This window comes from Gambusia affinis, linkage group LG02 (assembly GCF_019740435.1).
Source record: "Gambusia affinis linkage group LG02, SWU_Gaff_1.0, whole genome shotgun sequence".
In the NCBI taxonomy this organism is placed as follows: Eukaryota; Metazoa; Chordata; class Actinopteri; order Cyprinodontiformes; family Poeciliidae; genus Gambusia; species Gambusia affinis.
In genome coordinates, this window is record NC_057869.1 from 8,204,979 (window position 1) to 8,219,542 (window position 14,564).

The window sequence follows — 14,564 nt, forward strand, 5'->3', positions numbered from 1 at the left end:
AGTAGTCAGATAAATTGACAATTTAAAGCAAACACCAAGTTTTTATTAATATTTTCATAACTGAATGGATATGCACATCTCTTAAGTGCATTCTCGAATTTTTTTTTCCTGTGCTCTAAAATTAAAAGCTGTATCTCTCTTAATTCGGATGAAATGTCTTCGCTCTCTGCGCTCCTCTCAACACCCCGGCGCGCACTGCACTTTTGGATCGGCTGCGCGAAATCAGAGAGAGAGAAAGAGGAGAGGAGTAGAGAGAGGAAGGTAGAGAGAAAGAGAGAGAGAGAGAAGGGGAAAAGGAGAGGATGTTAGGAGGAGGTGGAGGTGAGTGGCGGAGTGACTGAATAGCCCGGTAACCAATCACGTCCTCGATGGGCCGGGCTCCGAGTTCGTCCCGCTGCCGCTTCACGGGCCCTCAAAGTTTGTTTATTCGCAGAGCGCTGTGCATGATGAAAACGTGTTAGTTAAGTAACTCCCTTTCTGCAAATAATAATCTAATAAAACGCTGTTTTGTTTTTGGATGTCCCGAATCAGCAGCGCGGACTTTTAAAGGAACGCGTCTTTTCGCGTGGAGCGTTTATGCCGGTTTTTTTTCTTTAATGTTTTTTTTTTTTTGTTTGTTTTGTTTTGTTTTTTTCTTGGCACACGAAACTCTCCAGGCAGTTTGGTGTTCTGCGTTACAAGAGCCCGAATCCCAACCATCTTTATGCCTGAGCGCTGCAAAGTGACAGAAAGAGAAAGAGAGAGAGAGAAGAAAGTTTGCCGAGAGAACGGCGGAGGCTGCGGTGCGCATCTATCCAAACTGATCGCTGCTGAATCTGCGTGAACGACCAAAAGATCCGGCCGCAGGAATGGACTCGAGAAGCTGACATTCCCCTGTAGTAGTCCAGATAAGCCCCTGGCTTGGCTCACAGAAGGGGTTAAAACCGTTTCCAAAGGGAGTTTGGAAAAGCCAGCCTTTCTTTCCCGTACGGATCAACTCATTGGGTGGGAGCTGAGAGAGAGACAAGAGTCCCCAGCAAATCAGGAGCTAATTGATTAAAGAGACTTCATTTGAATAGGAGGGGGGTTGGCGAGGTGCCAATCGCCTTTCAAAGAAGACCCCCCCCCCCCTCCAGCCCTCCACCACCTCCGTATGATTAATCGCACAGCATTATTGATAATCATAACGGGGCACATGCGCGGTGGATGGGCTCGATTTACGTAATTTTTGAGGAGGTTTTGTAGTCATTTTTTTTATTCTTTGCCTGCTGATGTGCCAGCCAGCATGTCGCGGAGGAAACAAGCGAAGCCGCAACACTTCCAGTCCGACCCTCATCTGCCTTTACCGGAGCACAATGGTGAGTCTGCCCCTGCTTCTGTACGAGTGCGCCCACTTTTTAACCGTGTTGTATAGAAACTGACCGGAAAGCTGATCTTTAAAGTTAGAAATCTCTCTTTGACGTCTAACAGAACTTGTATATTTCCTTAGATCACTATTTTTTATTTTGGCAAATAAGATTTTAATCACTTTCATGATCATTTATCAGTACTAAACAAACTTAAAATAATTTAAAAAGTAAAGTGAATTTACCCAACTCTGAACGTTTGCGTTGTTTAAGTTTTAAAATATATCTGTATCTGAATTAAAATAAATAAAAATACAAAAATAAAAACTCATGGCGGGCGCAGTATTTTACTGGACTCCCCTCCGTTCGCCGACACGGACCACCCTGTCTCTCCGACCGGGACCCCGCTCCCCCGGCTTCAGTCCTGCGCTATAAAGACGAAGCGCTCTCAGCGTTTCCGCTCTTTTAAGGAAAGTCACAATAACAAGTTGTTCCTTGTCTCTTTACATGTCTGCGCTTTATTTATGGGGGTTAGACGGGTTTAAACATCCACAATGTAGTCAAAACAGAGAAAGATAATAAAATACTTTTTCACTTTGTTTTTCACCTTCTGAAAGGATCGACTCATCCTTAAAATCTTTGCGCAAAAACTAAAAGTTCAGCCTCACACTGGATTAGACGCGCACTCTCCAAAGTGCAACCCTTCTTTTTTTTTTTTTTTTTTTTTTTTTTTATATATATATATATATTTTGATGTAAATCAGCGCCGGTCACAGATAAGATAGTCATTTTATTTCTTCTGCCTACAAACACCATTTCACTTTCAAAGTTGTATGTTTGCATGCGGCGTGTGAATCCTTTATATTTGGTTTTTGCTCCTAAAATGTGGGACGAGTTTGCACAAAGTGACATTCGAAAGTGCGACTGCATAGGAACCGAGGAGCTAGGAAAATGGCAAAGTACCTGGAGTTGATTACATTTTTGCAAGGTTTTCAGAGCTAAAGAAATACATGAATGAAACTATTCTTGATAAGAACGTTAGTTAACTTACATGGCGTGTTTTGTTTAGTCACACGTAATACCAAGCGCTCATTACTAAGTAAATCTTTTGTTTTTCTTCTAAAAAAAAGTAATGTATATTAATCAAATGTCTGTTTAAAATATTTTCACTCTTTACTCTGTTTTGCTGAGTAGTTCACAACACTATATGGGAATAAAAATAAGATGCAGTAAATAAAAATAAAAGATATAGCTGATCTTACTCAGGTCCTATTTAAGGCCTTCAAATGTAATATTTACACATTGTAAATACTTTTTCCTAAATGTGACAAAATAGTGCTGATTATTTCTTGAGAAAGAAATCTGCAAGCACTTTTGCAGTCGAGTTCATGTATTATTTTTTTCTGAAAGGGGGCATGCTAGTTCATGCAATACTTAAAAGTAAATCTGAGGGTTGTGTACATTCTCCTCAATTTCAATATCTTAGAAAGTCACTTTTTTCACTTAAGTATATTCCCTGCTATTTTGTATGTAGAAGTAAATACAAGTGTCCTATATGTGTGTAATTGTTAGACAATTACACACAATGTAGACATTTTCTGCGTGAGTTTAGAAATCTTTCGCTGAGACAGTGCCAGTGTTATTGAAAGAGTTTTGTGAGAGCTGTGCGATGCGGAAGTGAAACAGAGAGTTGTGATGCTGAGGGCGCTGCAGTTGCCTGGGAGGTCGGGCATGAGAGCCGCGGAGGGTGGGATGTCGAGCTGTTTTAACCTTTGTCAGTGGCCCCTCTGTGTGGAGGTGATCAGAGTTCAGGGCCCAGTGTGTTCCTCTCAGCCTTGTCATTGAGCGTGCTGATCGGAGCTGCAGGCGGCCCAGCAAGGCCTCGACTTTTATTTAAGTGTGTGGTGTGTGACTGCGGGGCCTTATCAATGTTGTGTCCATCCCCTTGCGCCCTATCAGAGTGGGCCCCCTGGAAGAGAAGACTAGGTAGGCAGCCCCCCTCTCCCCCTTTTTACACTGTTGTTCCCTTTGAAGACAGAGTGCAGTTGCTTGTCAACCTGCCAGTGTTTATGTGGTGTGAGTCTAGGTGTAGCATGAAGGACTTGCTTTGTGTCTTTCCCTCCCCTTAAGTTTTAATCGTGTCACCGGGGCAGAGCTTCTGAGATGTGAGTCTCTTCCTGGACCTTCGGCAGCTTTTAGTGGAACCCCATCCAGTGTTCTGTGGGCTGGAGACGACGTGAACAGAAACCCCTCTGAGGTTACAAGTGTCAGGAAGCTCACAGAGGCCCCCTGCGAAAAAATAACGTAGGATCTCTCAAAGCTCGCCTTAAAATTTTTCGACTAATCCTTGCTTTTCAAAATCTTTCCTCTGACTCTTTGTCTTTTCTAACTCCTTTTAGTGATGCACCCTTTCTTTGTGCACAAACTCTATAGACATTTTACACTATCCTTCATACCTACTTGACTTTATCTTAATTTTAATTTGAAGTTAATCCTTGCTATTCTGGGACTTAAGCCTAATGCTAGCATCTGCGTTGTTGGTTATACTTGTCTTATGTGGTCAGTGCATTTGTGGTGATGAATTGACTCAGATTTGATCCGTCTTTGGTCATCAAGTAAAATATGACAGAGTTTGAAGATCAAATTGGCAGTTCTGGGAAGTTACTGATCTAAACAAAATTCTCTTGGCTTGTAAAAATATCATTACTGTTTTCTGCTGTCGTTGTTTTAACTTAACACTGAACAAGGCAAGATAAGACCTACCATTGCAGTATTAGTCAAATATGAGTACTGTTTAATAGTGGCTTAATTAGTAACATGACAAATGGCCAATTTTAAATTTGCTTTATTTTTTTACTTGATTTTACAACAAAAGTTATATTGGATTTGAATTAAAACTTTTATTATATTTTTGACATATTTGAAATTAGGAAGATAACTATAAATTTATTGCATGCATTTTTATTTTAAAGTGAAAGTTTGTTTCAAATATTCTGTTTCTCAACAAGGTATCTTGGTAGTATTATATGGTAGTATTTTCTTTTAAACATTAACGCACGCATTAACTCAAAAAGACAGTTTATTTAAGATTAACTTTGCATTTCTCCAAATAAATTAATAATTAATTAATACTTAATATTTTTTGCTTTTTGAATGTATTCCAAATTCCTGTGTGTTTTTCAATTTTTGTCACTCTCCATTTGTGTAAGGTTGAGGGGGAAAATCGGCATATCTTTTTTAATTTTTGTAATCATTACACACGCGTATATACACACGCACACCCCCACAGTTTTTTTTTTTCTTTAAAATTTAACACTCTGCAGGTCGGCGGGTGGGTGGAAGGGGGGATTTAACATGAAAAGTTATCATTAAAGTTGAATCTTCCGTGTTTGCATGGTTTGGTGGTGTGAGGGCCGGGGTTTACTGTCATGGCAACTTTGCGTTATCCAGTGTCTCTGAGCGGAGAAACATTGAGGGAGATAATCCCTGAATTAAACAGGATCTGCTTTGAGTCGACTGGGATGAGCAGAGGGCCAGGCTGCGCCGACGATCCCCGCCGCTCCCATGCTGCGCGAACAATGGGAAGGCATCCTGTCTCTCTGTGGGGCAGGGCTGCGCTCCTCTGGGTTTCATTTGCAAATGAATTCTTGGCGCTGATGAAAGTGTTTTGAGGGGCCGGAGCCACAATGAAAGGGATTCATAGAGAAATGCAATTTGTAAATCAACTTGTATGTTAAATAGCAAGATTTTAGTGTGACAAAGAGGGAAGTGAATGAGGAAAGTCTGGGGCGCAGCAGTTGCTCTGGGGGCAGGGTGTTGTCTTCCCTTTTCACTGTTTGAATTGTCATGTTTTAATAAAAAGGAATATTTAGAAAACCATTTTCTGTGTGCATGCCAGTTAGAGTCATAGCTTTTAAATTATTGTCTGAGTAAAAGCAGAAGTTTCTGCAGTGCTTGGTCATTGAGCTGGCTTGTCCTGTTTGTCAGTTTTGGCAAGTTTGTGATGCAGTCTAGAATATACAGCGCTAACAATCTATGTGATAAAACTCACTTTTTAAAATTTTGTAAACTTTTCAGACTTTTTTTTGATTTTCCATTTTCAGTAAATTGCATTTTTTTCTATGAAAAATTTGTCAGATTTTTTTTATTCAGTCACGACTTCATATGTTATATATATTCTAGTTGGTGTATACAAATCTGGGCGTCACAAGCTGTGTTGTTTTTGCCTCTGTGTGACTGCGGGGATGGTGGAGACAAATTAGTTTAGTGACATGGATAACCTGTCCAAGTTGCCCATAGTTGGCTGAAAATGAGCAAAGTTGACAGCAAATTGAAAGTCTAATAAGTCCTCAAATGCTTTTTTCTTTTACCGAATGGACAAGAAGACTTTGAAGGGCATGAGTTATAGGAAATCAATGCTTTTCTATGAAATTTCATTAAGAACCAATGTCCTCGCTTCACTCTGTTTTATATTTTGATGGATTATCTGAAGAAAATGATTACCTTCTGCGGGCCTGATGAAACTCATACGCACATCTCTAAAGATCTCTTTTAAACAATATTTGCATAGCTCCTATTGATTTTATATCTCGGCTTATCATGTTTCTGAGGTACTGTGTTAAATAAAGCGTTTTTTAATTTTGTTGGCTTATTGTTGTCTTAGAGTCATTGTTTTTGTGAGCACTTCAAAAGGATGAGCGTAAAACTGATTAACTTAAGATTAACAACAATGGAAGCTGTCGAGATAAAGCTGCTTTTTCAGCTGTAAAATATCTCTAATCACTAATCCTCTGTTTCCTATTTTTCAGGGGACACGGAACTTTGCTCCGAGGACCCCGCCTGCAAGGAGTCAGACGCCCATGTCTGCAGCAGATGTTGCGCTGAGTTCTTTGAACTTTCAGATCTCGAGGAACACCAGAAAAATTGCACTAAGAATCAGTTAGTTTTGATAGTGAATGAAAATCCTGCCTCCCCTGCTGGAAGTTTCTCACCCGGGTCTCCTTCCCATAATCCTGATGACCAGATGAATGACACAGCTAATAACACTGATCAAACAGAGTGCAGTGATCTTTTGGAGCCCAACATCCTCGAAAAAGACGAATCCATGGATGTGGATGTTTCTGGAATGAGCAGTGGCCACGAAGAGGAAGGCACTCAAATAGAGAGTGGGAGCTCTATTGATACAGTCAGTGTCCATGCAGGGAGGGGCACCGCTGGCCCTGCAGTAGGTACTTCAGCAATCTCTGCCTCACTACCTCAGGTCAGTAACCTCACTGAACTGGGAAATTTCTCTATGATCAACAGCAATGTCATAATTGAAAATCTGCAGAGCACTAAGGTGGCTGTGGCTCAATTCTCCCAAGAAAACAGGTCCACTGGAGGGCCCAGGGTGGCTGTGCCAGCCCTGATGGAGCAGCTTTTAGCCCTTCAACAGCAGCAGATCCACCAGCTGCAGCTCATAGAGCAAATTCGTCATCAGATACTACTATTAGCTTCTCAGTCCCCAGAAATGCAGGTACCCCCAACTTCTGCTCCAGGCACAATGGGACCTGCTGCCAGCCCACTGACCACACTCAGCTCACATCTCTCTCAGCAGCTGGCTGCAGCCGCAGGCCTCGCGCAGAACCTGGCAAGTCAGTCAGCCAGCATTAGTAGCCTAAAACAGCTGGCTGCAGCAGCGCAGCTACCTCAGCCCAACCCAAGCAGTAGTGAGACATCTCAGAGTGTTACGACACTGGGACCATCAACAGTCAATCCTCAGTCCTCTGACAAGAGGCCTAGTGTTATGAGTAGCCTCCACTCTCAGCTAAGTAACTCCTCGCTTCCTAAAACATCAACGCCAGCATTTGGAATAGGTAGCTTGCTAAGTTCTGCAGTGAATCCCCTTCTACCTCAGCCCCCACCTGGAAACCCCATGTTCTCAAGCTCTCTGCCCAGTGTTGGCACCACCGTTGAGGACCTAAACTCTCTAGCTGTTCTAGCCCAACAGAGAAAAGGCAAGCCACCAAATGTAACTTCATTTGAACACAAAACTAGTTCTGATGAGGCTTTCTTCAAACATAAGTGCAGGTTTTGTGGCAAGGTATTTGGAAGTGATAGTGCCTTGCAAATCCATCTTCGCTCTCACACTGGTGAGAGACCATACAAGTGTAATATCTGTGGTAATCGCTTCTCCACCCGAGGTAACCTGAAGGTGCATTTCCAGCGTCATAAAGAAAAATACCCTCATATCCAGATGAACCCATATCCTGTCCCTGAGCATCTAGACAACATACCAACAAGTACTGGTATACCATATGGTATGTCCATGCCACCTGAGAAACCTGTTACCAGCTGGCTTGACAGTAAACCAGTTTTACCCACTCTGACCACCTCAGTTGGTATGCTTCTTCCACCAACTATGCCGAGTTTGCCCCATTTCATCAAAAAGGAAGATCATTCTATAGCCATAGCTAGCCCTTCTGTTACTGCAAAGAATGACTCAGGTGCACCTGAGCTTTTAGATAAAAGTAACAGTAATGTGTCTGAAGAGGGTGAAGGTGCAACTTTGCCTACCTCAAATGGAAAAACTGAAGAAAGAAGCCACTCATCAGTCTTAATGACAAATGTGAGCTCTGCATCAGAGAGTACTGCAGAATATACAACTTCTAACAGCCCACCCATGATGACCAACCCACTCATGCCTCTTTTGACTGATCAGTTCAAAGCTACGTTTCCTTTTGGAGGTATCCTGGATCCTCTCCAGGGGTCAGAGACCTCCAAACTACAGCAGCTTGTGGAAAACATTGACAGGAAGGTGACAGACCCAAATGAATGTGTCATCTGCCACCGGGTGCTGAGCTGCCAGAGTGCTCTAAAAATGCACTATCGCACTCACACAGGGGAGAGGCCGTTTAAGTGTAAAATTTGTGGCAGAGCATTCACCACCAAGGGAAATCTAAAGACCCACTACAGTGTTCACAGGGCAATGCCTCCTCTAAGAGTTCAACACTCCTGCCCCATTTGTCAGAAAAAGTTCACAAATGCTGTGGTTCTACAGCAACATATTCGCATGCATATGGGTGGGCAGATCCCCAACACCCCTCTGCCAGAGAGTTATCCAGAGTCCATGGTGTCTGATACTGGCTCATTCGAGGAGAGAAACTTTGATGATCTTGACAATTTCTCTGATGACAACTTAGAGGGTATGGAAGAAGGCCCAGATAGCAGTGTGCCAGACACACCCAGGTCAGTTGATGCTTCCCAAGACAGTCTATGTAACTCACCAACTCCCCATGAAATGGGACACCAAGAGAGCCAGGAGAAAAGTGGTCAAGAAAATTCTCAGAGTAATGAAATGGAAGAGGTTCCAACCAGTCAATTGAAGCTTAGTGCAAATGGCTTTGTTGAGGGGGATTGCCTCACCAATGACTCCTCATCTCTAGGAGGGGATGTTGAAAGCCAAAGTGCCGGGAGTCCAGCTGTGTCAGAATCTACCTCCTCCATGCAGGCGCCATCCCCCACTAGCATGCAGCCACAAGCACGCAAATCTCCCTGCCTTGAAGAAAGGCACCAGAGGGCCTTATCTATGGACCACACCACTGCAAGCCTCCTGCACTCTCATCCCTCTAACATCGGAGCCCTAGATCTGACATCTGTCAATCCCTCAAAAGACCCTCTGGGCATGATATTTCCCTTCCGTGAGCGTAGCACCATCAAAAACACATCTTGTGACATCTGTGGAAAAACCTTTGCTTGTCAGAGTGCCTTGGACATTCACTATCGAAGCCATACCAAAGAGCGACCATTTATTTGCACGGCTTGTAACAGAGGTTTTTCCACCAAGGGTAACCTCAAGCAGCACATGTTAACTCATCAAATGAGAGACCTGCCCTCCCAGCTCTTTGAGCCCTCAAATACCAGCCTGTCCTCCAGCCCAACTCCTTCTCTCCTCTCTGTTGGGTCTCTCAGCAAACCTGAGGTCAATGGCTTCTTCCATGGCCTCCACCAAGAAAACAAGGACGTCACCCCAGGCTTAGTCACGTCATCTGCATCCACCTCCCCGGTACTCTCTGCAGCTCCACCACGCAGGACTCCAAAACAACATTTCTGCAACACCTGTGGGAAGTGTTTCTCCTCATCTAGTGCCCTACAAATCCATGAAAGAACCCACACGGGGGAAAAACCATTTGCTTGCAGCATCTGTGGTCGGGCTTTCACCACCAAAGGAAACCTCAAGGTAAAAGAAAAAGAAAATAAAAAATACAATGCTAGGCCTTCTGGGTAGTTCTACTCCACTTGTCATAAAGGTTGAAGTTGAATGTGATGAACTAAATATGAAATCAGGGCACAGAGTTAGTTATAACAGTGATCTAGGTCAGACTGTGTTTTTCCACAGGGAAAGTCACATGCTTACATCAATCAGAAAAGCTTCTGCTCAATGATCAACAGAAACTTGTAACTAGAGTGCACTGAACATAAAAAAATATATTTTAGTGCCAAATTCTGGTCTCAAACAAAAAATCTACTTCCAAGTTAGTTTCTAAGACTTCTTTTTCAGAAATATATATTCCTCTTTAGATTTAGTTCTTCAGCTATTTTTAGTTATAAATAAAATTATTTTTAAAATACAATTTAAAAATGTTGTATTTATGGACTATGAAGAGGAATATATGTTTATGAAAACACGGTATTAACAGATGTAAAACGCCACATGTATTGTTGTCTGAAGTAATACAAATAGACAGTATAATTTGGCACAAACGGGGCAGGTTTCCGTGAGATGAGCAAATTAAAGTTGAGGTTAAACACTACGGGTCAGTCTTGCCAAAATAAGATGTTTACAGCCTGTTGGTACCTCACACAGCATAGGCAGCTACCCAGGCTACAGCTCCCTGGGTGTGAAGCCATTTAAATACCGTCAAGCATTATGATTATTTTTTTCCATTGCATCATCTCATGTGCAGCTCCTGTTGCCAAGATTGTAAACAACACTAATTTTCATCCCTTTCTGTGTCTGTCCTCCCCTCCTTCTGTTCCTTTTATTCCCTCCTCCCTCTCCACCTGCATAGGTCCACATGGGCACACACATGTGGAACAGTGCTCCTGCCAGACGTGGCCGCAGGCTCTCTGTGGATGGACCAATGGCCTTCTTGGGCACTAACCCAGTCAAGTTCCCTGAAATCTTTCAGAAAGATATGGCATCAAGGCATCAAGCAAGCAACGGAGATCCGGCTAGCTTCTGGAACCAATACGCTGCAGCCTTTTCTAATGGACTGGCGATGAAGACAAATGAAATCTCTGTCATCCAGAATGGAGGCATCCCACCTCTGTCAGGCGGAGTGGGAAACGGGGGCAGCTCTCCGATAGGTGGCCTCACAGGCAGCCTGGACAAGCTGCACAGTGCAGAGCCTAACGCCGCTCTCGCCGGCCTCGAGAAAATGGCCAACACAGAGAACGGGTCCCACTTCCGGTTCACACGCTTCATGGAGGACAATAAAGAGATTGTCACCAATTAGACTGCATGCTCCCGTGTTGGGCACAGACAAGCAAAGGTGCCTCTAGGCACCATGAACATATGTGTACACACGGAGAAGAAGAGACCGGAAGAAAACAAGACGAGGATAAAAATCAACTGAACTGCTTTGCTCACCATTGAATCTTTACGAACACTCGTGTGAAGACAAGTTGCTTTTTTTGTACAATGTACATGTTATAGTTTTACGGAGCTTATTTATTAGTGATTATAACCTTGCTTGAAAACAAGTGGAAACATTAACAGTTAGGGTTTGTTTATTTTTAAAACCAGAATGGGTATGTATGGGTGCTTTAAATATGTGCTTCAGAGACTTAGAAAATCTGGTTGGATAACCTAACCTCGGCATTAAGTTATTTTCTGTCTGTAGTAGCTATAACTGAGCTGTCTGTGTTCATGTGATACATTAGCCTTGTAATAAAACAAACGTTCTGTAAATAATGTACACTGATCTCCTGTAGATGGTTTAACATCTGTGTGTTTCCCTCCCCCTTTTCAAGACAAAACAATGACATTCAAGCAAGGGACAAAATGATGTGGTAGTTCCTATTTTCTAGTTGTTATTTACCTTTATCTTATTTAAAGAAGACAAAATATTAAAGTTTGCTACATTTCACGAGTTTCTTTAGTGTTAACTTGTTTTATTGTTACAGTCCCTGGCTATTTTACTTTTCATTTTCTGTTTACTTACATTTTTTCCTTCTCTTTATTTTCTTTTTGTTGCTCTTGTCTTGAGGGAAGCAAGACGTTTACACAGAGGGGGACTATTCTGTCGGGTTTATTTTATTTGGAGCTGTGGCAGCCAATCAGTCGAGACGGACTCTCTTTTAGTTTCTCAGCTGGATTTCCACATTGCTGCTATGTCCCAGCATCCTCCCTATGTCATCAAGTGCAAAGTCATGTGTTGAAGCTTCTGTAAATACATTCAGATTTGGAAATGCAACTTCCTTTGGGGGATAATGTACATACTGATCACATGAGAAGTCCATCACGGCCAGAAACGGGTGGGTGGGGGGGTACAAACTGAGAGCGTTTTTATAAATATAAATATATATTGGGTATGACAACCTTTGGACTGTTACATGCACTTTCTTGGAAAGTTGGAAGATCTTTATGGGTCCAGTTTCTCTACACTTTAATACCTACTAACAACTAAGATACTGTAATTCTTTACTCTAATAATCAAATACATCAGTTTTCCAAAAGAAACATCTTGTGTGTGTTTGTGTGCTTTTATTCCCTCTTTGTAAAAAAAAAAAATTAATGCATTCTCTTTTTTCTTTTTTTCTTTTCTTTTTTTTCAGTTTAATTCGACTTATTAAACTTGAAATCTTCATATTTTCAAATAATCACGGTTTTGAATTTATTTTTTGATGTAAGATTAAAATTTGCCACTTTAAAAATAAGGTTGTGATGTAAATTTCAAAAAGAAAAAAAACTGAGCAAAGCAATTTCTTTAGCTTAAGCAATAACTAATACATATACTTTTAAGAATGCTTGTATTTCGGAGCTGAAACAAATTGCGTTTTTTCTTCTTTTTCTTAATTCGACAAAAAAAAAAATCGGCGCAATGAGCGCTATCACGATGCCAAATTTCCGATTGTTTAAATGTTTTGTCTTACTTAAAAAAAGAAAAAAAAAAGAATCCTCCAGCTGCATTTAATTTAACACATCGCTGCACATCCTGCAGCGCAGGATCTGCTCGTTTCTCCCCAGTCCAGCATCCTCGGCGCGCTCCCTCCTCTCCTTTTCCTTTCCTCTTCACAAAACCTTTCCCCTAACCCCCCGCCAAACAAAATAAATAAATAAAAAAAATCCCCAATATTTACGTTTTAGATTTCAAGACGTTGAAGCTAAATGATCCTTGCCCACAGCGCCCGCTTTCTTTTTAACAGTCACATGTGTTCCCATGAGCTGTGTTGGCGCAGCGCGTCGGCTTCCTGAGATTCCTTCAAAGACAGAAACAAAAACCAAACTGATCCACATTCCTGCGTAATTAGGACAAATACTTCCTCTCTGCGAGCTTAATTTTTTTTTTTTTTTTTTTATATAGCTCATATTTGAACTACAACGGAATAAAAGTGATTATTATTACATATTTATAAAGAAACTAACTAACTAACTAACTAACTAAATAAATAAATAAATATTCTGGTATATTTTAGTTTAAAATGATAATTATATCAAAAACATGAACTTCGACAAATGCCAGGTTCCAGAGTGGAGCAGAAACATCCAATAAAACCTGCCTTCTTTACCTCTGTGTGAGCCCTACCAGCACCAAACATGGATTGGACTCCCTCCTCTCCCAATTCCTTGCTTACGTATCGATTGAGCTGTACAGTATTACAGAAACACTTGAATCTCAGGTGGCAGGAATGTGTACGATTGATCTCTTCCACTGTGGCTCCCCAGCAGTGGCTTTTTGCTCTACAACACGCAGCACCACAGGAAGAGCTGGGCGAACACACTGAAACACAATCGCTGCTCAGTAAGAGGTGGGGGGGCTGCCCCAGTCTGACCTGCACACAGTTTATTCTGGTGCTGCTGGGAGTCTATGAAACTGTCAGAGGCACACACACACACACACACACACACACGCCCACACACACGCACGCACACACACAAACATGCATCTACAAAGCAGCATTTCTTTTCAGACTCTTGCCTTAAGTTTTATTTTTCCTAATTTGAGCCAAACAGCTCAATGGTCTGGAGTGACTGAAGAGGAACCATGAGCTCAGAAACATTACTCTCTTTAGCTGTAAGCCACTCCTGTGCACTTACTGTACACTCAAAGGTTCATTAAAGGATTGGACTCTAGTAAGAGCTGTGTGTGCAGCTGCTGCATCACAAAAATCAAACCATTCGTCTCCAGTGGAAATCAACTTTCACTAGAAATCCCTTTGTCAAGAGTTTCAGAACTCCAAAACTTTAAGCTCATGTTTGAATGACAGATAGACAGATCAGATGTTAAAAGAAACTAAAAAATGTTTAGTTATGGCAAGTCATTAAAGAAGAAAGAAAGTACATATGCACTGGGTAGCAAGTTCCAATGGACCTTGTGATGTGCGTGTGCGCGTTAAATTCAATCTGACAGAAGTAAAATACAGGGGGAAGAAGGCAGGAATGAAAGAAACAAATAGCTCCTTCTTGACTCAGGCATTAGTTGAAGCAGTTTCATTATCTGTTTCATCCTTCAGTGCAGGTCAGGGTGAGATGAAGCTGCAGGAAGGTTACCCCCCCACCCCTCCCACAGCCCACGCCTTGTGCTGTCAGGCCTCCCGAGTCGATACAAACCGTAGCCTGGGGCCCAGCCGGGGCTCCCCACTGAGGGGTTTTGGCCTAACACTGGGAGATCAAAGACCTACTGGGAACAATGGTGAACCAAGCGCCGGCCACTTTCCACACACCTGCCCACGCTGTCAGTCACACTCAGGTGATGGATCTTAAAGGAGGAGTGTACCACTTTAAGGGCACACCTGATTTTATCATTTCTAGGATTTATCCACTGCAGTGTTAGCCCCTTCTATCTGTTTTTAGTGTCACCTTTAAATATTTTACTTTCTTCATAACAAGCTTTAATAGTATTGCCTGAAACTGTATTTAAATTCACCTGTTTCAGTTTATAGCATTTTATATTATATCTGTGAATGCCAAAATACAAAACACAAGTGAATCAAAAACTGAAATTTTAGAAACTGAATTTTTGTGTTACACATATT

General features: G+C 41.9%; 1 protein-coding gene across 2 annotated transcripts; it reads left to right on the plus strand.

The window, feature by feature from the left end:
- The first annotated feature begins 301 nt into the window (after nt 1-301).
- On the plus strand, nt 302-12,044 carry sall1a (spalt-like transcription factor 1a). 2 transcript variants are annotated; one of them, XM_044096916.1, is made up of 3 exons: nt 302-1,337; nt 6,134-9,543; nt 10,376-12,044. In XM_044096916.1, exons 1-3 carry the CDS (start codon nt 1,265-1,267, stop codon nt 10,820-10,822), a joined length of 3,930 nt encoding a protein of 1,309 aa, XP_043952851.1. In that variant the 5' UTR covers nt 302-1,264; the 3' UTR covers nt 10,823-12,044. The 2 variants fall into 2 exon arrangements, with proteins under 2 accessions (XP_043952851.1, XP_043952859.1); XM_044096924.1 differs by lacking the exon at nt 302-1,337 and adding an exon at nt 3,415-3,629.
- Nucleotides 12,045-14,564: the final 2,520 nt, after the last annotated feature.

Coding starts and splice junctions, on each gene's coding strand:
- sall1a (XM_044096916.1), top strand. CDS start 1,265: ATGTCGCGGAGGAAACAAGCGAAGCCGCAACACTTCCAGTCCGACCCT. Junction 1,338..6,133: donor GCCTTTACCGGAGCACAATG/GTGAGTCTGCCC, acceptor CCTATTTTTCAG/GGGACACGGAACTTTGCTCC. Junction 9,544..10,375: donor CCACCAAAGGAAACCTCAAG/GTAAAAGAAAAA, acceptor CCACCTGCATAG/GTCCACATGGGCACACACAT.